The sequence below is a fragment of the Numenius arquata genome, chromosome 14 (genome assembly GCF_964106895.1).
Source record: "Numenius arquata chromosome 14, bNumArq3.hap1.1, whole genome shotgun sequence".
NCBI lineage: Eukaryota > Metazoa > Chordata > Aves > Charadriiformes > Scolopacidae > Numenius > Numenius arquata.
The window spans coordinates 5,846,901-5,873,048 of record NC_133589.1 but is presented as its reverse complement, the minus strand read 5'-3'; the positions used below and the strand labels follow the sequence as shown (position 1 = coordinate 5,873,048).

Here is a 26,148-nt window from a genome sequence, read left to right as displayed (position 1 = left end):
CAGTTTAGTGCACTTCAACCTTCGTGAATGGAAATTTCCCCCATCTCCTTCCAGGTCCTTAGGGTTTCCAAATGTCAAGTCGTCAACTGCAAATGCTATTTGAAAATGCTTAGCAAGTTGTAGTCTGTTGGCATCAGTCAGTCACCAAAGATAACCAGCTTGTTTTCTTGCTCTTCTCTTTAATATTCCCTCCCAGCAAAGCTCTGGAGACGTCATTAGGAGCAGTGAGCTCTTTGGAGCCGGGCTAACAACTGCTGAGTAGGTCGTTCCTGCGTAAATAATTTGCTTCTCAGTTTCTCTCCATGCCATGAGGGTGGTGAGTCCTGCCTCGGCATCAGCGGCTCAACCATGGAAAAGGTTCTGGCTCTGAGCACATGGAAATGGTGCTGCTCTTTTTGCACCAGCAGTTTCCGGTCCCAAAAAGTCTCATGCCATTGTCCAGGGCTGGATATGCCAAAATAGTGGTAAGAGGAGAGGGATGGAATAATGCTGCTTGCAGATCTACCGGATATGGAGCCTCAAAACTAACACAAAGGAAGTTGTGAAGGGGTCTGAGCCCTGTTCTCCCTCTCCATGGTCAATACGGGAAATCGTGTGCGATGAAGTGACCGTGCTGGGTCAGAAATCGGTTGTGTGGCACCTTTCAGTGCAATGTAATCAGGCCCTGTCATTAATGTCCTTTTGTTTATTTATTCACCTAAAATTTCTCAGTGAGGTCTGGTTTTCCTTCTCTTCCCACTACAACCACTCTCCCAGGTCCTCTGCGTTATTACAAAGAACCACCCCATTAAATAATTTCAGAAAATAACCCTGAAAATTGTACCTTGGCCTTAAAACGAAGGGCTGAAAATGTCCCTGGGAGGTCCTTATACTTGTCATCTGAAAATAATAATTTTAATTAGCTTCCATGCCTGCGCTTGGGTCCAGCCTAATAAATCCTAATGAACAGTAGCTGATTGAAATATATCCGTGTGAGTTATTTAAAACAATAAGTGTGCTTCGCTCCAAGGGAACGGTTAACGATGTTGGCGGGTCACCGGTGGATCCCCTTGCAATGAAAGAGGAGAGAGGTTGGAAGAGCAGAGGTCTGATGTTTTCTGTGGGGCACTGGGGAACATGAAATGCTGACTTGTAGACCATCAAGGAAGCTTTAACTAATAGAAATGTCTCTGCAACTCTTCAAGGCTGCACTTAAACACACAAATCGGGCTCTTCCTCTCGGTGCTGCTGTGCCATCCCGACTGTATTACTTGGAAATATGTTTTTTCCTGTGCATCCTGATGTCTGTTTAGCTGCCTCCACCAAGCTGTTCTTCGTCCTGCAGATAGGTTTAACCTATTGCATCTAGTTTCTTTGCACCTTTATTTACTTGCCTGCCTCCGTAGGTCTATAAATAAGAACATTTTCACATACAGAGCTAACGAAAGGGCAAAGGTGAGTGGGAGTTGGACTTTTAACATTCATTTGTCTTTGGTTTGCAGACTTGTACTCCTGCTAAATTTTTGGTACAGATTGAGCTGCGTGGCTCTCATTCGAGGTAGGCAGAGCCTTGCTTCTATAAGCATACTCTGTCTTTTTAAGCTCCATATCCCCTTGTGTGTCTGTCCCCCACATCTGTTGGAGCCCCGTGACGTGCAGAAAGTGGGCGATGGAAAACTTCAGCCACTGGTCTGTACATGACCATCACAGGGCTGCCCCATAAGTGAAGCCCTGGAGCGTTTTCCCCTATTCTAAATTACCCAGCAAGAGGATTTTTACATCCTCCTCCCCTTTCAGGATTACCCTAATTAAGTCCTGTTTCCTTCAGTATCAAGAGCAGCAAAGCAAAGAGACGGTTGCACAGATTTCAGCTGGCAACCCCTACGTACTTGGGCACGTGGAGGATTTGCTCTCTGGTTGCTAAAACCTGCCAGTGCCTTTTTCAGCAGCTCCTCTTTGATGTGGGCAGCGCGGGTCCCCGGGAGCAGCCCGGTTGTTCAAACACATGCTCCGCGCACCTTTGCCTGGCCGTGTGGGTGTATCTGTGTTCCCACTTATCTAGAGCTTGTTGCTGTGAACAGCTTGTGACAGTGATGGAAACGCTGGTTGACAGCAGACAGGGGGAGATCTTTCAGAGCCAGTTTTGTCGTCCGTAGGCTTCTTTATGGCAAAACTATGTCGTCCCTAAGGCTATAGCAATTCTGGGTTTTCTCAGGAGCTTTATCTGGGCATAACTTTAAAGCTCTGTGGTTTGGAGTTGCATCTCCAGCAGGACTGACAGACGTGCCCATTGCATGGGTGTAAATCAGTTGTGGAGTTCATGGCAGCAGCATGTTGTGGCCATGTAAGATTCCCATCGAACCTCGGACCCACGTTCACCTGCATCTGCCTGGGAAACCCTGGAGCTCAGGGAGCAGAAATAACTTTGACTCTGCCTTGCATGTTTGTCCCCCACATCTTCTGGGTCTTGCAAGTCTTGAAGAAGCAGATGTAGAGTGGGTGTCCTTTGCCCTTCACCAGGCCAGCGGAGCTCTGCACCCCTCTGTGGCATTAGCCATCCATCCCAGCCCGGTACGGTGCCATGGCTCAGTGGGGGAGGAGAAGGCCAGGTGTTTTAGGCAAGGTTTGCAATCGGGGACGTGACTGCGCCTGGCCAGGGTCTGGCACGTGCAGCTGTTGGGTGTCTACTGCCTGGGATTAAAATAGCCAACATGCTCCTCATGTCCCACCGCGCTCCGGCTGCCGTGTGTGAAGTCGTGCCCGGGACACAGCCCCACAGGGGGGTCTCGGTATGGGACAAGCCCCAGCCATGGGCACCACGGCGGCTCTTTCATCCAGACCTGCTCAGTGGGGCAAGCAGTTGGACAGGCACCTACTGAGCTCTGCGGTATGACTGGTGCCACGATCGGTGTTATTTTATATATATATATATATATAATTTGGGGGGTGGATTTAACAGTTTCATGAGAACAGTTTATACTTTTGCTGTGCATTTGGTCCGACTCTTTCTAAATCAATTACTCATTTAACTCGGTTTGTGTAAAGAGATTTTGATAGACTGAAATTTTGGCCTTACAGCAATAAAATCTTTTTAAACACTGCCCAAGCTGAAATATTTATTTTTGGCTTTGTTAGCTGTCTGAAGTGATGAAAGGATTATTTCGGGCAGCTGTTCCTTACTTCTTGTATCGTTGGCTGCCCCACAGAAAGTGAAGAAAAGATGCTCTCCTGACTTCCAGATTGATCTCCATGGGTTTGCAGTAGTGCAGTGCCTATTCTCGCTCACCTTCTTGGAGCTGGAGATCGCTCAGGTGTCACCAGCATTGACTGTCATCTTGCAACGTGCCCTAATGTCCAAGGAGGGAGACGCTAATTCTGTAATTAAGTCTTGAGGGGGGGAGGGGGTGTGTCTGGATCTGGTCTTGGCTCTGCCACAGGCTTCTGTGGCACAGGTACAGGTTACCTGGCACAGGTAAATTCTGGGGATAAATTGTTGTGTCTCTGAGGATGATAATACTTTTGCTTTCCTGATCTCTGCCTCGCCAGGGTGCCAGCTTTTTGAGGAATATGGACTGTCTGTGCCAGGGACTGTATGGACAGCAGTGGGACCACAGTGTCACCCAGGATCTGGAGGAGCCACCATGGAACGATAAGGTAAAGGATTAGGGGAGCAGGTAGACAGACGAATGGGCTCGCTGACCCCCTCCAAAGCAATGGGGAGATGAAATCCCAGGGCTGTGCAGCGTGCTCCTCAGTGCGTCGGCCTGGCAGTGCTGGACCTCAGTGGGCTGTGAAAGGAGGAGGGGAGCTGGGCAGTGCTGACCCCCTGCCCACGTCTGTGCGGTGCTCTGGGCTCGGTCCACAGCATGTGGGGATCACAGGACACTGAGCATCACGAGGGGACTTCGGCTGTGGGAGCCCTCAGCCACAGGCTGCAAACTACAGGTGTTTGGGCTTTGATTAAAGACCATAAAGCCACGGCTGTTGCCTTGCCATGTAGGGTGGCAATGCAATAAATCAAGATAAAATCAGCGGAGTGTTAAACAAGCCGTGAGTGATTTACAATAAATTGTGTAAAGAACATTATATGACTTTCATAGCACGAGGAAATTACTGCTGGAGAAGGATGCAGATCTGCTCAGTTTTTGTTTCCTGCTGCATTTAGAGTGAGCTTTCACTCCTCTCCACACCGTCCTCTTGCACGGCACCGAGCCCGGAGCAGGGCGGGGTGGCCAGTACATCGCTTGTGCTACCTGCATATGTCCCAGACGAACAGTTTGCTACTCGATAGCCAAATCTCTACAGCATTGCAATATGGAGCAGTATTTTCCCTCTTTGGATACACTCCCTTCCCTTGCATTTGCTGTACAACAGTTGTCTTTGAGGGCTGGAAGAGAAATGTCAAACAATTCAGCACGTAGAAGCCGTGTCTTCTTGCTTCCCCTCTATGGACACGTAAGAGCAGAAGCCTGGGGGTCCCAGATTAAGTTATTTCTCATGCAAAGCATCCTCTAATATATTCAACCCATATATATTCTATATATATCACCTACTACCTTAAGTCCTCTAATACATTCAGCTCTTCAACATCATTTTCTTGGGTAATTCATTTAAACTATCAGCAGCTATTTAAAAGACTTCTGTCTCACAAGATTTGATTCTTAGTGCAACAAAGGTCATTTTGTCCAGTAAATTAGCTAATCTGCACCTTCAGCAGTTTGCCTCAGTGATTTCAAATACTCTGTCACACCATAAATGCATTTACCAACAATATAATCAATTAGAATAATTTTACCTCTGAAGGGCCCTGACCTACAGCAAAGTCCTTTAAATGAACAAATTCATTTTAATTCATTTTAAAACTGCTCTGGTGCCTCTATGGTTAAATTGTATTTTATTTATCTTTAATTTTCTGTTGTCTTCTCAGTAAAAGAGGCATACATTTTCAGCAAGAAATCAGATTTGTGCAGCCATTGCGGTTTTAGATCTCCACCAAAACTGGTTTTGATACTGGCAACAAACTGAAAATTCATTATTTTTGTCTTGTCTTGCCCATCTAATAAATAAGTGGGAATGTACCAGGCACCTGTAAAAGTAAAACTCCTCTCATTCTCACTGAACAAGACTACAGAGCAATCAATGAAATTAAAGGACATGAAATTCCAGCTTGGTGAAAGGGGAAATCATGGCCACGGTGATTTCTTGCCACGAGCAGCGTTATTCAAAATGCAGTCAGGAAATCTGCCTCACCAGGACCCGCACAACTGTTAGAAAAGGTGTTGGGAAGGTGCTGGTAAATGGTACACGGTGCTCAAGTCGACCTCTGAGCTTTAGAGGTGAGCTTCTTTGCAAACCTAAGTGTGGACCAACACTAATGTCTCAGGGTCTTCAAGGGGGCAACAACCTGCCCTGGAGGGTCTTCCTTGAAGGGAGATGCTTCGGTCGCAGGTCCATGAGTGAAAGAGGAGAGGTGCCAGTAAGTTACGTGAAGGTTTGAGCAAGAAGGCAGGAAAATGAAATATCACGCCACAAGCTGACATGACTTCAATTGTCAGAAAACACATCTGCGACTCTTGGGCTCCTTGACATTGCATCCTTCTCACTGGGTAGGTGTCCATGTGGAGGAGATGAGGAGGAGGTAAGGCAAAGGGGGAATGTGGAGACCAAACTTGTCTTCCCCGCTCAAGGTGGTCTCTTCCAACAAGCTTGGAGAACTTTTTCAGGAATGCATGGAATGTTGCTGCCAACCCGGTGGCTCCTCTTCTGCCTTTCTAGGGCTGTTGGCTTAGAACTAACTTCACGTGGAAATTATTTTTATCAAATATTTATTATGGAAATATTCTATTTACAACATGTGCTAAAACCATAAAACATGAGAAGGCAAATCTGAGCAATGTATTTTTTTTTTTTCCTCAAGGACTTGGAGAATATTTTGCTCAGTTATTTTGAAGAGTTTTTATATTTAGCAAGTCTAAACATGATATGAGAAGTAAATAAATCAAAGCAGCAAACACAACAGAAGAAAGAGAGAAGCCACAATGCAGTTTTTGAGCCTGTCCAAAATGCGTGGGTTTGAAATACGCTCACTCGGTGATGTATTTGGAAACGCTGCACATTCAGTCGTGAGACTGGAAAACGCAGCGCAAGGTGGGTGAAGGCTTTTGAAGATGGATAGTCTTGTGCTTCTTTAACACAATGCCAGAAGTTGTTAGGGGATGCTTTCTCCTGAAAAATGATGTTTTTCTGGAGGATAAAACATGAGCGGTAGACTTGATCTCAAAAGCATCGTATTGGTTTAGGCATCATCCTAGTTTTCCTCAGGATTTAGGTGAGACTTGAAGCCCCCGTACTCATTGTGTGAACCTCTTGGTGGATTTCTCCAGGCTTGACTGCACAGAACCTAAACATTGCTCCATAATGGCATTAAGACCTAGTGTGAGACTTAACGAGGAGGGAATACTCACCAAATTGCTGAAGGCGAGGAAAGAAAAACCACGTCTGCTGCTGGCACTGGACGGCAGCTAGAGAGCTGTTGTAGGTGCTTTGAGATAATAAAAACACACCAGGACAATCCAGTATGTTTGCAGGGGCTGCCTGCAGGGCTGTTACTGGGACAGCAGGCACCTGGGAAAGTCACCCCTAAACAAAGGGCAGATATTAGATTAAGGGATGGGATGGGGGACTGCACATGGCAAAATCGGTGGAGAAGGAAAGGATTGAGGTGGGAGGAAGGAAAAATGAGAGGAGAAGAAGAAGGGATGTGGGAGCAAAATACTGGAGGTTTTGTTAGAAAAAAAGGTGCAAATTCCTGGTGGGAAGGGAGTAAGCTCTGCGATCTACCCCGGGGTATGTGCTGTTTGGCATTCTGTAGTGACTGGTTTGATGGAGGTATGTTGAGTGCAATGGAAGAACTAGCCCTGGAGTAGATAAATGTTTTCTTGTGCTAAGGAAATGACAAATTATGGGTGAATTTTAAAGTCATAAAAGTAAAAATATAATTTTGGCTGGGGACCTATTTATCTATCTATTTTAAAATGCATTTTAACATCCATGTATTTTAATTAAAAATACATTTTAGCACCGGCACAGCCAAACTGCCATGGTGCCAATCTCCTTTTTTGGAAATTTCTCCCTAACATTTTGAATTTATTATAAATTCATTGTTTCTAATACAATTTCTCCCTTCTCTCGTCAATTTATTATCTGTTTTTCATTTCCCTTCTCTTTTGTTAATCTTTCTAAATAACTTTAAAGTGGTCCTCCATCTATTTAGCTAAATGAATTCACTCCACAGATACTCATTATTTTGAGGATGATTTATGCAAGCACTATTAGCTAGATTGTTCCTTGTTTGAAGGTTTTTCTGCAATCAGAAAAACCCAGATTTGAGTCAGCGAGAATTAGATCCAGTAAAAAAAAATAAAAATAAAATTATTACATAAAGCATTCAGCACCTCTGTCAGACTTCATATATAAGAGGTCAGCTTAATAGGCATAAAAACACAAAGAAGCTTTAAACTATGGGGCTGACCTACTGATCTCATCTTAGCCTGGGAAACGCTGTAGAATCAAACCCCGAAAGTCAAATCGGATTTTTTTTTTTTTTTTTTTTTTTTTCCCCAGCTGATCCTCGCAACTCTATGGGAAAAGGCTGCGCCTCACGTACGATCACAGACTCGGGCATTAAGCTGTGCTGCTCTGCTTGATTTACTGTCTGGGTTTCATCTGACAGTACACGGGGCTGGCACACCCAGCACATTTTATAGATGTTGGCAAAGGCTCCCCTTCGAGCCTCGCTAGTGAGCAGGGCGTGAGTCCCGCAGGGATGCCTGGTCCCGCTCTCACCGTGCCCGTGACCTTGAGAAATTGATTTTTTTAATTTTTTTTTTTTATTATTATTATTATTTTTTTTTAATCCTAGTGGAGTGTCACCTTGGCAGTGGGTCTCCAGTGGGCAGGCTGCACGGCTGGAGACGCTGCCGCTTCCTTCAGCAGGGGCGCTGGGTGGTTTTACAGCCGTTGAGAGGCTGTAGGCAAGTTCAGAGGAGGAATATTAAATAGAATTGGCAGCTTTATGAAAAATACCTGAGACAACCAGGGATTTTCTCGGGAAGTCCTACCTTGTCTTTCTGTCACAGTTTGCAAATGGCTGCTACATGCTAAATAACATAAAACGGGGAAGATCAGGGAGAAGCTGAGTGTTGAGAGATAATAGTTGTTTAGCTTAAGTAAGTTCTAATTAGAATAAATTACTTAGGGTTATAATATGGTGTGATTTATGCTGTTTGCCTAGCTTTCCTTAACATGAGCGGCAAGATTTGCTGAAGCCTTTAGGCCGCAATAATTTTCTTAGTAATTTTCCTAGCAGCTGGTACAGTGCCGTGTTTATTGGTTTAGTATGAGGAAAATGTCGATAACACACTGATGTTTTGGTGGTGTTTTACCTAAGTCTGGGATTTTTCAGTTCCCCGTGTTCTGCCAGCGAGCACAGGTGCACACAAAGCACAAACCAGAAGATAGGGAGGGGACAACCCTCAGCAGAGACTGCAAATCATCAAGATAAACACGGTCTGCCCAGACACAGAAAAAGAGTCCAAGAAGGTGTTAGAAGACCCCAGACCAAAAATCACCATTGGACTAAAAGACGCGTGAAGAGCACGTGAGGGTCGGGTGTGGAGATCACACGGGTGTCATTGCCCAGGGATTTCTTTTCAATGTCCCTCCCTGGAGGCACCCAGCCCGGGGTTGACCCTGCCGCTGAACCTTTCAATTAAATTACTTATTTTTATAAAATCTGATGGCTGAGGCTCTGCTGCGGGAACCTTAGGGTCGAGCCCGAAGGAGGGAGCGCACCTGAGAGCACGTGTGTGAGAGAAGTGGAAAGGGGCACCTGTGGGCTCCCTGGGGTCACCCGCTGCCAAGGGCCCCTGGTCCGGGCAGTGACAGACTGGGGTGGTGTGTGTGCGACTCCTTGGGTGAGGGGTGAATGCTCGGGCAGCGGCTTCTCCTTCAATAGCGAGGTTAGGTGTCTGCAGTCCCCGTGATGGCTACCAAGGCCGGAGAAGATCTGGTTTCTGCGCTGTTGAAACCACCGTGGCTCTGGTAACTTTAGGAGCCCTATGAGTTTGCTCGGCTGAGCTCCCACCCCAGCCAGCACCCGGGACGGGTGATGTCTCCCATGACGGGACCAAGCACCTCACTTGTGAGGACAGGGACCCCAGCTTTCCTCTCCAGGCCGTAAGATTTTGGGGCAGATGTGCACATCTCCAGCCTATCCACCTTGCCTGCGGACTGGAATACACCCAGGTGGGTGCCAGCGAGGGACGATTTATTAGGGCCAGCTCAGAGCATTACACATCCCATTATGTCAGCTGTGATTTTGCAAGCCAAGTGCCCATTCAGGGTATGCTGTGTATCCTCAGATTGGTATTGATCTTAAAATTTCTGGTGGTTTATTAATGATAGAAATGCTGTGGCCAGATCCTTCGGACTCATGTAAACCTGAAGAAGTGTTACTGTTGTCGGTGCCGTCAGCTGGAGACAAATCTGGAGTAAATGGAGCAGGATCTGGCCTACTCCTTCCAACCACTGCATGTGGGTTAAGCAGGAACTACGAGAGGAAACAAATACTTTTGCCAATAAAACGTTGTCTCTTTTCACTAATGACCACCTTTGGAATTAATCCTGATCCTTGCAGAAGGAGCCAAAAATTCCCACTGGGGTCAGCACTGGGCCTATTCTTTGCCAGGCTTCTTCAAAATCTTCCCTTTTACAATAAAAGTCCTTCTCAGCCTTCATCATTGCGTGGGGTTTATTAATAAGGCTCTTGGCTTTAAATACTCTCCATCGGGCAACAGGTTGAGACCTCGAAAATGTCAGGCCCCCCGTGCTGTGTCTGGCTATGGAAAGGATGTCTGCAGCCCGCGACAGCTCTGGGCTTCCACCCAGCTTCTGCCTGGGGAAGGGCAGGAGCCACCAGTCCTCATGGACAGCTGGTGGGGGAAGAGCTCTGAAGATGGGTTTGTTAGTCACGGCAGCAGCATCCTGCTCTCCTGACACGGAGCTGGAGGGGAGGAATGAAAGAAGTTCATTGCTTGGGCAGCTTCTGCCTTTGGGAGAGGGTCAAGAGGCGTCGCTCGCTCTCCAGGCTTGGCCTTTCCTTCTCCCCATTCCCATTTTAGTAAACCTCCTTTTCTTCCTGTAAAGGTCATTTTCCTGAGCAAGATAATTTATGAGTGGAAGACGGTTTGCTCAAGGAGAGCTCCACCAACTCACATACAAATCCTCGCTTCCCACAGTAATTTATGATTTGCCCTAATTAGCTTGTATAAACCTGTGGAAACTCCAAGTGCAATCTCTTCTTTGCACAGTTCGCGTTCGCTTTGCAGGCTGTGTCCTGCTTGTCACAGGCATTGTTTGTTCAATAATAAAATTGCCACATACTGTTAATCACAACCTGCAAACATCTAATAAAACAACCATTGAAAGTGTGTATGTAAAACCAACTCTTCACTAGCCCCATTAGGCTCGGCTCTTTCTGCTTTGAAAGCTGCATGACCTCCCTTTTCAATCAATTCCCAGTTATTAACCATGAAGAATAGCATTGGGAACTGCATTTGCAAATTGAATGTGGTGGTATATAATGAACTCACTCTTTAAAACATTCCAGTCGAGGGGAATGTATCTAGTTAACATTTTTTAATCTCTCTTCTCCCCCCCCCCCCCCCCCAATACATTCAGATATAATTCACAGAATTTGAAATAACTCAAAAGAATAAAACTTGCTAAGCGGAGTTTAAGGGGACGGTGCCTGTAACGACTTTCTATTATCTGTTTATTCTGATCCCTCCAAGCTAAGCCCTTGAGAAGATTAGCTACTCAGCTAAAAATCACTGCCGTTTAAGAGCTGATCTTTATTTATTAAAATGCTCCGACCTCTAACTTGGGCTTATACATTTATTTATTAAAACTAATGAACTAACGCCCTGGTGGCAAGCGGGGTTTCCAGGGGGGGCTGTGGTAGCCTCGCAGCCCCCCCCGTGGGAGCGGCGCCGGGCGCCTTCCCACGCAGCAACCCCGGGGCGGGGGGGACACGACATGAGACGGGCCCTCCCGCCCCCTCAGCGCCCGATTGGGGGATCGGAGGGAGCTGCATCTCCCCCTTTGGGGGTGCACGGCCGCGGAGGTCGAGCCGTATCAGGGAGGGGGATACAAACCTTGTCCGTACCCACCCCCACCCCCCCCGCACCCGCTTTGCAAAGTTTTCCGCCTGCCCGGGCGGGGGTGTCCACCTCCGCTCCCCCCCCCGCCGCCTTCCACTCGTGAGAGCGGCTCCCCGAGAGGGCCTGGGCGACCTGCCCTTCGCCACGCATCGCCCGCATCCTGAACAAAGGCAAGGGGGAGGGCAAGGCGACCGGGGGTGGGGGCCATACGGGCGGCCTCCCCCCCCCCCGACCCCCCGGGGCTGCCCCGGCTCCTCCCGGCTGCCCGCCCCCGCCCTGCCCCGCCGGGCTCCCAGCCCCCTCCGCCTCCGCTTCTCTCCTCCCCTCTCCTCTCCCTCCTCCCCCGGTAAATCCGAAGTTTCCTGTTAAGCACAGGGCGAAGCTTTTTTGCGAAGCGGCTGCCGAGCTGCCTGCTCCCTCCTTGGGATTACCGTCGGGAGAGGCTCCGCTGGGCTCGGCACGGCTCGGGAAGGGTCCCCGCCCCCGCCGCCACCTCTTCTTCTTCTCCTCCTCCTCCTCCTCCCCCCCAGTCCTCCTCCATCCTCCATCCCCGCGGGCGGGCGGGCGCCGCACGCCGAGCCCCCCCCACTCCCCGCTGGATTTACGGGGTGGTGGCGGTGTGTGTTGGGGGGGGGGGAAAGATCCGCCGCCTCCCGGCGCCCCGATTGCTGCCTGGTCCCATGTGAACTGGAAGGCACGGCTATGCTCCTGGGGACACCGCGCTCCGCCAAACTAAGGTAGGACACCCCCCCACACACCACCCCACGCCCCCCATCGGTTTTCCATCCCCGAATATGGAATAGCGGGGGCACCCCGGGGGAGGGTGGAAGGCGGGGGGGAAAGACCCAGCTTCCCCAAGGGGCGGGAGCGGCCGCGCCCGGGAGGCGGCTCGACCCCCCCCCCCATCGCCCGTCTTTGTTGCGGCTGGAGGTGGGAGCCGCGCCGGGGTGCGCCCCGCCGCCGGGGGGGGCGGCCGCCCCTGACCCCCTGCCCTTGCCCCGCAGGTCCTGGCCGCTACCATGACTGATGGCGAGAGCCGAGAGCCGCTGCCGCGCCCGGCCGGCGGCGAGGTGCGGGTGCCCATCGCCGCGCCGCCCCGCCGCCCCGCCGAGCAGCCGCCGGAGGATGCCGGCTCCGGCCCCGGCGGCTCCCCCGGCCGCGACCCGCCGCCGGACTTGGCCTCCGAGGAGGAGGAGCAGGTGCCTTACCCGGCGCTGGCACCCACCGCCTTCTTCTGCCTCAAGCAAACCACCCGCCCGCGCAGCTGGTGCCTCAGGCTGGTCTGTAATCCATATCCTTTCCTCCAGGGACCCCCGGCCGATTGGGACACCCCCGGCTCTGGGACGCCTCCCCGAGCCCGGAGCACCCCGTCGGGGCTCTGCGTCCCCGGGGCTTACGGCTCCCTCCAGCGCACGGGGATGCCACGAAGCCTCCGGGGTCCCCTAAGTGTTCCCCCTCTGTGGTGTCCCAATCCCCGACCTCGAGGAGGGGGATGCGGGGCTTTGCGGGAGTGGGAGAGGCAGAGAGTGAGTCCCCCTCTCCCCTGCCCATCCCACTGGCTTCAGTTGGGGGGACACACACCAAGGTCCCCTCGGCTCCACCAGCATCATCCAACTGTCCGGTGTGGGAGCGAGAGGGACGGGGCAGGACAAGGTACCTGGTGGAGGATGCTGAGCCGCAGCCCCCCCAGGACCCGCAGAGGGGAGAAACCCCTCAACTTCAGTCATCTCTCGGTGGGGCAGGAAGGAGCAAAGTTTAAAGACAACCTTGTATTTATTTTAGACGCGGTGGGGAATTTCAGACAGGCGCTGACCCTCTGGCTGTTTATATAAGAGAGCTCGGAGTGCATGTGCGCTTTCCCGACGCAGAAAAATGGAGTGGGTTGGAGTTGGTCTGGGGAAGGCACATGCTGCGCTCGCCTCGGGTCCCCAAAAACTCCCCTTTGCTTTGGTTCTTTTGTAACTTGCAGGCAGGGAAGTTAGTGGACAGTCAAGCCTCTAAATCTCCCCCCCACCCCTGTGTCCTTTACCTAGTTTATTAATGGTAAATGAAAAAAAAAAAAAAGCAGCGTGTTCCTTTCAGTTATGACATCCAGAAAATTTAATTTTACCCAAAATGCTTGTGTGCAAGCAGAGAGTTGTCAGTCTGTCTTGATAATCTTCAGAAAGTGAGCTTTTAGCTTTGCTCTACACATCAGCTCAGAAGCATTGACACTGTGCAGATTAATTAATGCTTTTACCTACCCCTGATACCTGCCTGCAGTTTTGCTGCCTATATCCTGCCGCTGCTATTAAAAGCATTATTTATTAATATGGTTATCATTGATCTTGCTTCAGTTAACCAAAGAAACCTGTGTGCGTCTGAGATCACTGTTTTCTTCAGCAACAACACCAAGTCGAGTGCTGTCGTTAGGAGGAATTGCACAATCCTCCCCGGAACGTCGCCTTGGTCTGTTATTAGCAGAAATACTTGGAGGGGAAACCCACAATTTTTACGTCCTCGGGTCTCCTCTCGTTTGAACGAGGTTTACACGAACTATTGACTTTTGCAGAGATATTTCTGCTTTACACCGTTGCAAGGGGGGAACCGGGCTGCTGTACGTGTGCGGATGGAAGGGAGAAGTAAACAAGTAGTTGATGACCACAGCGATGCTTTAGCCGTATAAATAATCAATGTAGATGATGGTTCCGTAACAAAACAGAAGTGCTATACGTGGTCCTGGAGGGGCTTGGGGAGGACACTGTGTTTCTGTTACAGCTGAGAGTGAGACAAGGTGGATCTGGTCCCTTTAAAGCAGGTTATTGTCTTTCCAAACTTTGGGGGCTGTCGGGAAGGAGAAGCCTTCTCCTTCGGCTTTGGTGGGGTCTCACTCTCCCACGCCCCGCTCAGAGTTCGGCATCCCCAAAGCCGGTATCGCTGCCAAATTAACCCACAGCTGGAAGAAAACAAAGCAGCGGCACCTGAGCACGGGAGGTTGGTGTGGAAGAGGGTTCAGGTGTGCTCATGCTGCCCTGGGGTGAGGCTGTGCTTTTTATTTTGCCTTTCGGCATCTCTCCTCAGAATTCACAGGAGAGCGAGTGCCTTCGCAGAACTTGCCCGCCTGATATAATATTAGATGGAAATTGTGACGGTTGGTTAATAGCGAGGCAGAAATTTAATGAAACTACATAAGCCCCGTGTTGTAGCGTTATTGCTGTCTGAGCCGGTCTCTTTTGGTTGTAGCAGAACAAAGCTCATGGTGTATCGCAGCAGTAGGGACAAGCTCCTTGCTGGGATTTTTTTTCCCCTTCTCCCGGTCACCAGCGGTCCCACGCATCGCCGTGAGAATAATCCTTCGGTGTCGGCTCTTAAGTTTCTTGGCGTGAGTGCTCACAGTGCTGGTGGTTGTGATTTTTCTGAAGCTGTTTAACGAAGCTGTGTTGAGAAACCTTGGAGTGAGGAGACGTGCGTCTTGCTCAGGAGCTGGGGCTGTGCCGGACCCCAGGCAGTCAGAGGTCGGGCAGCTCGGGGACAAGGGACATCGCAGCAGGGCTGGGATGCTCGGCAAGCAGCTAGATGGGGAGGCTGCTCGAGGAGAAGCGTGGACAGATCACTGTGACAAGGGCTGAGATTCCTCAAATGCCTGTCATGGTATTGTTAAGAAGTAACTTGAAAGAGAAGGCGGCAACACCAAGGTGGTTGCTGGCCCGTTGTGCAGTTTTGGTGACTCTTTCTCCCCACCCAGAAGCACAGATTTACGTTTGCATTAAAATCTCCCTCTGTTACAGAAGGAAGGGATGTGACTGAAGTTTCCTAAAATCTGAGCCTGAAGAGCTTCCCTGAGGTACTCGCTCACTGGGAAGCACAAACCCCTTCTGAAAAGCAGCATCTCCGTCAATGGTGCTTTTCCATGCTGGGAGGGTTGTCCTTTGCTCTCTTTGGGGTTTATTTTTGGGAATGGGGGGGGAAGAGGAGGGGAAGGTCCCCTATCCATGCTGCCCGATGCCAATGTCCTCCTCCCCCCATGCTCACTGAGTGTTCCCAGTGTGGGAACGCAGCCCCGTGCATCTCCCCTGCGGTATTTTGGCTCCAAAACTTGTGCAGGCTTCCCCCTGCCGCCAAGCAGAAAGACTTCACTCCTATGTCCCCGGGCTGCCCACAGACTTGTCCGTCCATCCAATGTGCAGAAGTGTCCCATCCTGCGCATCTGGGGTCTGGTTCCTGGTGGGTTCCTGTTGGTTCTTGGGGGTAGTCCCACAGGATGCTCCTGGTGGAGGCAGGGACCTGCATCCCGCTGTGCCATGGGGGTTCACCACAGGCTTGGGCGCATCAGCATCCAAAACACCAAATGCCACCGCAGTTGGGGGAGTGCTGTCGAGCACATCTCACATGGGGCTCCCTGCAAACCCCTCTCAATCCAGATCACCACCAAAGCTGCCCAGCCGCTCCGAATATTTGTCGGTAGCAGAGATAGCCCGGACCTGTGGCCTGGAGCAGGTGGAAATCCTCCGTGGCTGGGCCAAAAGCATGATTTGCCTCTGCGGCTTAAGCAGAGGGGGTTACTGCCAGGCTTAGAAATAGCTAAAAAAAGCTGTTGCCTGGTTCTCGGGGGGACAGGTGGGGGGGGGATCAGCTTACGGGGCTGGGAGCCTGGCTGGCCGGAGGCACGCGGCCGCCCAAAGAGTTGCGCATCGGAGGGAAAACGGGCAAGTGGGCAGATGTAGTAGATGCACGTTTGTGTTTTTAATAGCTGTGCTGCCTTTGGGAATGTTAACAACAACCTGGAAAAAATCCCGCCCCCCACCCCCCCCCCCCCTTGCCTGGTTTTGTGTTTATAAAATCAACAAACTTCTGAATTCTCAAACAACAGAAAGCAAAAGAAACGCACGGAGCTGGTTCTCAGGTGTGGGAGCAATAATCAAAGAGTTGTGTCCATTAAAGCTTAATCAAAAGAACAGAAAGTGTTCGGACTGGCTCTGGGTCTGATTTTCACGGTTGACTGTTGTCGAGCTGTTTGCTGTGTAGTGTCATTCTTCAGCTTTCCAAAGTGATGGCTGCAGCACAGGAGTCTCTTTCCGAGCTCCAGGGTTACCTCCAAACCCAAATTCGACCAGAAAGTCACTTGTACGTGACAGTTTAGAGCAAATAAACAGCCCAAATACAGTTCTTGTGATATGGGCAATAGTTGAAATTGATTTTTCACTGTCAAGTTGTGTTGTATTTTCCATCTGATATTACTGATTTCCATCTAATTTGCCTGTTTAAAAAAAGATATATAATTGGAAGCAAACTTACTTATTTCTTCAGTCCTGGATCTCCTACGTGGGTTTATTTATAGAGGTCTGTGGGTGGGACTTTGTGTACTGGGTGTGCACGTTGGGTGGCATAGAGCAGGATTTTGGTTTTTACCATCCTGCCAGGTCCTTTCCCAGCTCTTCTCAAGTGCCGCCGTTAATTAACGGCTCTACAGAAACACTGAGCTGTGCCTGTATCCTGATGGGCGTTTTCTTTAATACATTTTCTTTGCCGCTGCTAACATTTTGATCAACAAAGTGTCAAGTCCCTTTTGTGTCAATCCCTCGATGTCCCTGTGCCTCAGGGAGGGGAATTTGGCCGCGGCTCCTGGCCCGTGATGGTTCACGCAGGTGGATCCCAGCGATGGGCTGGGGTGGCGGTTGGCAGCTGGTGCCATCCACGTGCCTGAGGTGGAGCAGTTGGGAGGAATCCTGACTTTGTGTCCATCGCCAGCACCTTGCCTTGCTGCGAGGGGTTTTACTGTACGACCAGCTGGAACCTGGGACATAACGTTAATCGCTCGGCGGCGATTAAACCTGCTTCCCGTCACGGCGCCAAGTGTCAGCTTTGCAGCCTGGCTTTGATAAGGCTCGAGCAACTTTGCTGGCTATTTAGTGATTCATAAAAACATGCAATGATTCATTATAGGTTGAATTCTGTGTGCCTTAGTCAGAAAAAACCCTCCGCTGATTTATTTTCTCAAGTGGCTACAGAGATTGTTGGTGCCAGCTGATTTCTGTGGGACTTGGCTCCATTCTCCTGTTTGGGTAGAGTCTCTGCTTGCATCAAATCTGGTTTTTATTTTCTTAATTTTTTTTTTCCAAAGTGCTTCTCCGAGCAACACTTGCTAGTTGCCCTTAAAAGCACTTTGGGGCAGAACAAACATCCACAATAACATCCTGCATGTTACTTCCAAGCATTCCTCAGTATAGGTCTCTATAAGTACACTTAGGTGGTGAAAAACTGTATTTCATCCAAAATGGTGTATCTGATCTAACGCTCTGGTCTTCGCTCCATCTCCCTGTTCTTTGTACTGGGCTAAGCTGTTTTCTCAGTGGTTATAAATTGCTCTGTGACACGAGGCTTGCAGTTCTCTTCATTCCTTATTGCACAATTGATGTGTTCTGGCTCCCGCGTCTGTGGGAGCATTGCCATTTGGGATTTGGGGCGGGGGTTGTACTGAAACACATGGAGGTGTGGGTATAAGTGACCAGGTCTGGGCTCCCATCAGTTTAACAAACTTTATTTGATTGCTCTGTGATAAGCATATATCAGATTTGAGGAGCTTTATCAAAAAGCCTTTGCTTTTTAATCTGTTCTTATTCTGGCTGTATCCTGACAAGTGCAATGGGAGGGTTTGACCGAATCATAATTTGTCATCTCCAAATATAAATATTGCAGTTAAAATATTTAGCGTGCTGTGGAAAAACCCGTTAGCGAATAAATGTATTTTTGGCCTCATCCTGGGAGCTGCTGAGCATCCACGACGCCCACTGAATCTGGGGAGAGGCGCAGGTGCTGTGCACCCAGCAGCATCTCCCGCTGAATGACAAGCAATTAGGCGACATAAGGAAGAAAAGTCTTGTAAATTGTAACTCGTCTAAAAATATGTTGTCCACATGTGTTTTAGCTCCTCTCATTTCAGCGCTCTGTGTTGGCTCAATACATCTAATCAAGAGTTTAGCCCCGAGTTTCTTCTTTGAAACCGACGGAAGCAATCTTTGTCGGCTTGTTGTGGTCCCTGCATCCCTGGCGCTGCCAAACCCCATCATCTCCGACCTCTTTATTGCACCCTGAATTCCTTAAGCGCTGCTCGTAGGTTGTACCTTGGTGAAATGCCTTTTATTCCTGTCTTCTAGCCAAACTCAGGAGTATGGAGCGGTGTTGGAAATCCCTGTCCTATGGCAAAGCTGCCGGAGCCTGTGATATTTAGGAAGAATGTCAGCGTAAGCGGCAGCGTGGGCAGGGGAGGGCTGGTTGCTCAGAGCAAGGTGTTGAGCTCTCTGCAAACTCAAGCAGGCATTAGTTGGCGCGTGGCTCCTGTTTTCAAAATGACTTTTGCAACCAAAAAAAAAAAAAGTTAGGAAGCTAATTACAAAAATACTTTTGCAGTGGATGAGGTTTTGCCGTGGCTCTTTGCAGCAAGGACTGACGGTGCACGGTTAATACCTGTACACGTTCAGAAGTGCGAGTGTAGGGAAACCATAAAAAAAGATATGATGCTGGTGCCCAAGAATGGAAATGTGGAATTGTCTGATGAAATGAAGTTGACTCATAACAACAACAAAAAAAGTCCATCTGAGCAAAGTGTACGAAATAAATCAGAAGTATAAGTAATGAAAATAAAATTAGATCTTTTACTTTAATGAAATGTAATATTCAGTAAATAGAATAATTTTTAACCCTTCCTCATCCCCAGTTCTGATCTTTCTCTTACACTGGTGAGACCGACCACGTGCGGTGGCCCTGGTTGGAGCCCCAGACACCCGGTTCCTCTCGGTCCCTGTTGCATTTGTGTTTGAATTCCCAGCTGAGTCTGCAGCCTCTCAGAGTTTTAAGGATTTATCTCAATATTGTCCCAAGTCAGGATTGCAGGAGGTATCTCTGAACAGGTTTAATTTGCAAATGCATTTAGAAGAATTTTGCCTGCCTAGTTCTTTCTCACCTTTTTACCCAGTTAGTGCTTTTATTGCCAGTGGATTCAAAAGTTAACTCTCTCTGTATCCACATATCCAAATTTACTATATGTATAGATTCACTGAAGATAGTAGATAAAATTATTTTAGGATGTCTTTCTGTGTGCTTATCCTTTTCTACTGATTATTTTTTTGTTTGTTTGTTTTTATAAATTGTTCTGTACTGAATATTCCCCTCCAGTGAGAAACTGAGAGATGATAACTTGTTGCATCAGATTTTACTAAAGATTACTGGTAATGTCTGTGAAATAGCTACACTTGTTACTTTCAGACTGTAATTTACACCCCTTCAGAGCAATTAGTTTGCTACTTTTCAAGGCATTTACAAGATGCATCCCAGACTCCACTTTGCAAAGTTTTTCCAATTGCCTTCAGTTTTCTCACCTCTCAAATCTGGTGGGAACCAATAAATGCAGTTTCAATTTGCAGTCTGTTTACAAGTTTGGTTTATGTATTGAGTCCATATGTATTTTCTTCCAGCGTGTCTAGATGGCAAGTCCCTTAGAAACTTAAAACAACGTATCACACGAGTTCAACTGGGCTGATTAACGGGAGCAGAAGATCAGAGTCTATAGCTAATCTCTGCTTTATGCTGCAGTTGAATTTTATGCAGTGTAACCCCAAGTTAGATATAAGTATTTTCTGAATTATCATACAGCTGTCTCTAAGATGCTTTACTGTGTTTTAGTGTTGGTTTTTGGTTTTGGGGTTTTTTGTTTGGTTGGTTGGTTTGTTGGTTTTTTTTTTTTTAAATAGAAAAGTAGTTTTAGATTTATTCCAATAAAATTTAAGCTTACATCTTCCTTGGCTTTTTGGGGCTCAGGCTGGCTCCCGCGGGGCTGGTTGGCAGCATCCACCCGGGCTTACTTGGAAACAAAACCTCAGCTTTATCTGCCATGCTCTGTCTAAATGACATGTTTGGAGTAACTCCATTAGAGCAACCGGGATCACATTAGTTTACAGTGAATGAACTCTGAATCATGTTTTTCTCTGTGTGTTTGTGCGTTGTTGTTTCTTGTTTGTTTTTTATTTATTTTTTAAATTGCTTCTGCAGACAAGAAGCATTGAGCTGCCTACTTACAGAGCTCTGATTAGTTTTCCACTGGCTTATGCACGTAGCTTGTGGTCTGCCATTTCCTTATGCTGGTGTAAATCAGGAGGAGTCCCAGGGGTACAGCCTTGGCTCCGTGGGCTGCACAACCAGAGACCCACAGGTGTGTTTTGCTTTTCTCCCACATCGCACTGGGAATTCAACCTTGTTGGGCATCTGACCTGTGCAGCACCAACCTTTGCCACCAGCACCAAAACTCATGCAAGAAATATGTTACCTCTATTTACACAGATGTTTTAAGAGAACTTGAGCTCAGATTTTGCCCTTAATTCTTAAGGTAGCATCTGGCGTTTGTATCCAATCCGTTAATCCAACCGCCGAAGCAGCCTTGTGATTTTAAGAAAGATACACTTTTAACTGAATATTTAGCTGCCTGGGGCAGGAGGAGAGTGAGTACGTGATCTCCCTTAATAGTTAATTCTAAGATAACTTGGACCAACTTAAAATCATCAGGGTATGAACTGTATTTCTGAACCAGCAATTAGGAGTCATCAGCCTGCACAGTGACAAATTGGAAGTGAATTAGAGGCTGATGAGCTCCGTACAGGGATTCCAGGGCCGTTCCCAGCCTCCTGCCGCAGGGAAATCTCAGAGTGGTCACTCCGGAGCTGGCCGGCCGGGCTGGGGGCGGAGGAGGGGAGCTTTGACAAGATGCAGCTGTAAAAGACAATTTTCCTCTTTCTTTCCCTTAATAAAAAAATCTGTTCTGAGCGCTGTACCAGGCAGACTAGTTTGGCAATGGATTAAATGCGCAGCTTCGAGATCTAATTTTGCCCATTTCAATTGACAGATGGAAATTGTGTGCTTTCACAATGCTACTAGTATCTTGCAATTTTGCTCAGAAGCAGTGCTTCTGAAAGCCATCCGGAGAAATAAGATGACTTTGTGTGTACATCTCTTTGTGATCGTGGTTCCTTCAGAGGGTGAATTCAAGCTGTGTGACTCCTCCTGGCCCCTTTCCTCCATCCCTGTGGTGCAGAATAAGAAGAGGATTTGCCTGAATATCTAATATTCTGGTAGATCTTGCTGCAGAAAGTAAACCACAAATTATCGTACGGGATGTTTGGACAACTGTCATGTTCCAGAAGGGTGGAGTGTCACGTTAACTGGGATGTTGGATGAACATTACAAACAGGGATGTTTTTGGGGGAGCATCCCCTGGGACCCTCGTGAAGCTTGGTGTACCCAGACTCTTCCATCCCCATCGCTCTCTTCTCTGCTCACGCATTTGTTTTGATTTTCCTGTTGTTCGATTAAACCCTCTGAGATTTGCGATGGGTACACAGGTATTGGCATAGAGATCCGTTCCTGTCTCGGAGGAGCTGCAGCCCAGGCTGCTTCTTGACGTGGTTAAGGAGAGAAAGCGTGAACTGACACCTCCTTCATTGGGGATGACAGAGAGAGGAAAGGACGAAGAGCTCACCGGGAGACGAAGCAAACCATGGGTTTTGGTACTGCAAATGGAAATTTTTTGGGCTTAGGTTTCAGGCAAGGCTGATAGGAAAACAGAGGAACACAGAAATGCAGTATTTGTGTGTACATACTTAATACATGTATGTTTTTATATATTTTTGTGTGTGCCCATGCTGTTGTTTCTAGCAGAAAGGTTTCATTCCTTTGCCAAAGAGAAATCCAGTCTCGTGGAGGTTGATAGCAATCAAGTATATTCCTTAGGTGGATTTGTCCACGAGGATGCTGTCGAAGTTGGAGGTGCCGGTTGAAGTCCTGGAGTGAAATTGTGTGACTCCACGAGATCTTTGTCATTGCCTTGGGGTTTGGAGAAGGGTAGGAAAGCATCGGTTTGGGCTTGGAAAAGAAACCAAGACCCTGTTCTTCAGCCACACGTTCCAGCTCAGGTAACTTCAATGCCAGAAAAGCTAATGGGTGCAGGAGCAGGATTTAGCCCTAAACACATTGTATATCCCCAACCTCTTATTACCAGGCCCTTTTGTAAGTGTGTTTGTGCGGAGCCTGTAGTGGTATAATGTACACTATAATTTTGTTGTTAAATCCGAGCTACTTTGGCATGGTGGGGACTAGGCGGCTTGTAGCGATTGGAACATTATGGCTTATTGAATTTCATAGCCTGGAGGATTGAACCGTACAGAGCAACTCTTGAGGAAGGGCAAAAAAAATAGAAATGTGTCACCTATTTCTCCTGAACATTTTTTTTTTTTTTTTTCTGGCCAATATTTAACAGACTTGGGCTTCTGGGCATGGGCAGAGGGGTGGGAGAGACACCAGTGATGGGAAGCAAACCCTAGGAAGGTTGCTGTCCTATTAAACAGGCTCCCAAGGAACGAGATTTGGATCCGTTCCCAAGGGCGCAGGTAAATGCCGCGTCTGTAAATATGCTGGGATTTCCTTCATCTCGCTTCTTGCTAAAGATTTTAATTTCATCTCTCTCAACACTGGTAATGGAAGAGCAGAAGTCAGAAGGGCATTCTGTTTCAGACGTAGTCGCGGTGTTTTCCCTTAATCGGTGATCCTGAATATTGTTTCTGCAATTCCAAGCGTACACCGGTGCTGTAAACACTTTTATTACAGACACAACCGCTGGCACGGGTCTCCCGGCTGCTCCACCGCAAACCTGCACCTCGCAGGGGTTTGTAAGGCAACAGTAAAAATTCACTCGATGCTGAATCATGTGTCTTTTACATGAAGAGAGACTCGTGAAGGGCTTGATTGACCACCACGGTCTCTTAAATCTCTTATCAAGGCACAAAGAGAGTGCAGGGTAAGTTCTTGCACATCATTTTGCAGATGGTTCCTGAGGGCATGGCTCTGCCGGGCAAAAGTTGGTTTAGTTTCTACATGGTGTTGCTCTTTGCTTCTCTGATGAGGATCAGGAAAGTGTGCATTCATGAGAGTGCCTGCTTTTAGAGTCTGTGTGGTCTGGAACTTACCTGATCTGGATAGAAGAAAAAATGCTACATTTCATACAGGCTTTGAAGATGCTTTTCTCATTTTCACTATTGAGTGTGAACCTGTTCTTGAGCTCATAATTTGGTATTTAAAAGGGGGGCACCAGACCTGCTAAGTTGGGGATAACTCTGTTGTTGAGGGATAAAGAGGAATTTCACAGTTGGGGTCCTGGCCAGATGCCCTTCTCCCATACTTTAGGCTAACCGTGTTGTTCTGACCTTGTCTCAGTGTTTGTCACGTGTATAAGTCCTGCTCCGATGGCTCCATCTCCAACCTGCAGCTTGATGTCCCCATAATCAACTGAATTCTTACCCCATTGCTAGAGCAGGGTGCGCTGGGACTGGAAAAAGTCAATGCTCAGCCATAGCAAAACGCTCTTCTTAAGGCTATATTTATTCTTTTTTTTACATTTTTTTTAAAAACATGTCTCTCATTGAAATTTCCCAGGCCCTGCTGAGTCATGGCTGGTTTCTTTGTTGCTCTGTTGAGTTTTTGACAAGTACCTACGAGGCTTTCCCGCATATGTTTGTCAAGGGATGAAGCTCACAGAGCCGCTTCTTGTGTGTGCGGGCAATCAATTATGGAGCCCATTTGTGTTATTAGTGTTTGCATTGGGGCAGTACTTAGGCTGAGCCCAGAGCTGCAGGGCTCAAAGGAAGAGTGCTTCAAAGAGAGTGAGTTGGGTTCTTGCAGAAAGCGAGAAGGGAACCATGCCAAGGAGCAGGGAGGTGACTTGCAAGGGGTCATGGAGATGAGCGGTGGAGATGGAGGAGAGGCTGCGACTTGGGCACCTGCAATTCTTTGTGTGAAGCATCTTCGAAATAGCTCATATCCACATGAGCAGAGCAGAACTTCGTCTGAGAAACAAGTGCCAGAGATTAGGACTAATTTATAAAGCCACGCAGTGTGTGTGGTGGTTGTTCTCAAGATGGTCCAGAAGAACCTTTGCTTGGGGAAGGACAGGCAGAGCTTATGGGTGAGGGAAAGGAAATAACTTCAGCTAAACGGTATAAAGCTTTGGATGCTATGTGGACATCAACGGTCCCATCTTGCTGTGAGCTTATCTGGTATTTTACTGTTGCTGCTTATCTGAGACTGGTTTTTGCACATGGCCTCTGTGGGCACGGAGCTTTCACCAAAGAAGGTGGTTGTTTCCTATTGCACTTGAGCATTCCCATAGTCCCATTGCGACCCAGCAGGGCTGTTCATTTCGGTAAGGGCTGTGGAGTTTGCCCTTAAGCAAGACAGGAGGGATCAGTTAGGCAAAATCAATCCCTTGCCTGCTCCGTATCGCTTTGTCCTGATAAGCTGTCAGTTTAGCTCTAAATGCCGTGTTTGAAAGCCCTTCTCTGCTCTCCAGGATGGGTCAATGTCAGCAGCAGTATTAGTTGAAGGATGGATTTAAGCCACCAGCTCATCACAAGAAAGAGGGGCTACATCTGAAGCATCATTTCTTGGCAGCCTGTGATCTTTCATAGGTAGGAGAGAAATTCGGTAGGATAAAATATCCTCGGCTACCTCTGAGTCAGCCCTGCAGTTTAATGTCATTCCTAATACCAGGTTGTAGCAGTGAGGAGCTGGAGGTGGCCATGTGGTTGGGTGGGATAGAGCTGTTTTCTCGCTGGCCAGGTGTGATCTGACCTGTGTCCCAATGCTCCATCAGTGCGAGGAAAGGAGAGGGACAAGGAGGGGATCCCCGAGTCCTTCTGCAGCCTCTGCTGGGGAAGAGCCAAGGGCAGACAAAGCACAACCCATCCCCTGGAGGCAGTGGTGCTGCTGGAGTCATGTCAGGGGGTCACTTAAGGACCAAGTTCAAGCTGGCCTTAACCCTGCGTTTCCTGGCTTTGCCTGATGGAAGCCAGACCCGTTGCCTTGTTTGAACACCGGCTTTGCGGCAGGGGTGATGGATTGCAGCATGAGCTTTACCACCCTTCATCGCTGCTTCCTCTGCTCTTTTGGCCCGTTGTGTTCAGTTCAGTCAGAGTTTATTATAAATAACTTCAGATAGCAAGCTGAAATATCCCGGGCTCGCTTTTTTTTTTTTTCTTTTTCCCTTGGCAGTTGCAGAGCATGAATCGGTTTCAAGGCAATTGAGGTATTTTAACGTAACATTTACAGCCCATATCTATACAAAATGTGACTTGTGTTTATAGAAGTGTGCCTTTAACAGTCTCTTATCAAAACATGTGGGACTCTACAGCTGGGTGCTGGGGTTCCTCTGAAGCATTCCCCAGACAATACAGTTCCACTTTAGATTGTCTTGTGATGTCTGTAGACTTAACTGAGTCTGTTGTTCCACACACATGGGCGTGCGTCTTCCCTGTCTGGCCTATGGCGCTCGCTTCACCTCCTCCAAGCTCCTTCCGAGAGCCCTTTGAAAGTCCCTTATCGCTGAGTCCTCCCTGCGCCCGTGCGTGTCCTTGACAGGCAAGGCAATGTCACCCCGTAGAAAAGCACATCATGCAAAACAGGATAAGGTATCAGCAAAATGCAGTGATGGGCTGACAGAGCGGTATGTTCAGGAGCAGGCAGTGGTGAACAGGTCCTGAGAAGCCAGGCTTGAATTTTTCCTGGCTCCAGATCCCATGGAGGTCTCGTTCCAGAGCAATCGCTCCTTGTTTGCAGGATGTGCCCTGGCCAGAAGCTGAGGTCAGGCTGGGCTCGCCGTCATCAGACCATGAAACAGGGAGACGCATCCTCCCCCGAAGATGTTAGTGCATCAAGGAATGCGTTTGGCCCCAGCAGCGTGTCCTGATCCAATCTCACGTTGGATGCTGTCCAGGTTTTCTGCAAATTCAAATGGCTCTTGGTGCAATCCATTACCAAACAACCATCGCTTTGCCTGCTGTAGCAGGAGGACCAGACACCCAGTGGATGCTCTCTGCCTTGGAATGCCTGGACCAGCATCCTTAAAAAGGCACACCGTCCTGTTGTGTTTAAT

General features: G+C 48.3%; 1 protein-coding gene across 1 annotated transcript in view; it reads left to right on the top strand.

Annotated features, from left to right (window-relative positions):
- The first annotated feature begins 12,220 nt into the window (after positions 1–12,220).
- CACNA1H (calcium voltage-gated channel subunit alpha1 H) overlaps positions 12,221–26,148 on the top strand; it is a 252,290-nt gene continuing 238,362 nt past the window's right edge. The window contains exon 1 of the mRNA XM_074158337.1: positions 12,221–12,492. Coding sequence (XP_074014438.1) covers positions 12,221–12,492 — 272 coding nt within the window. The remainder of the gene's footprint in view (positions 12,493–26,148) is intronic.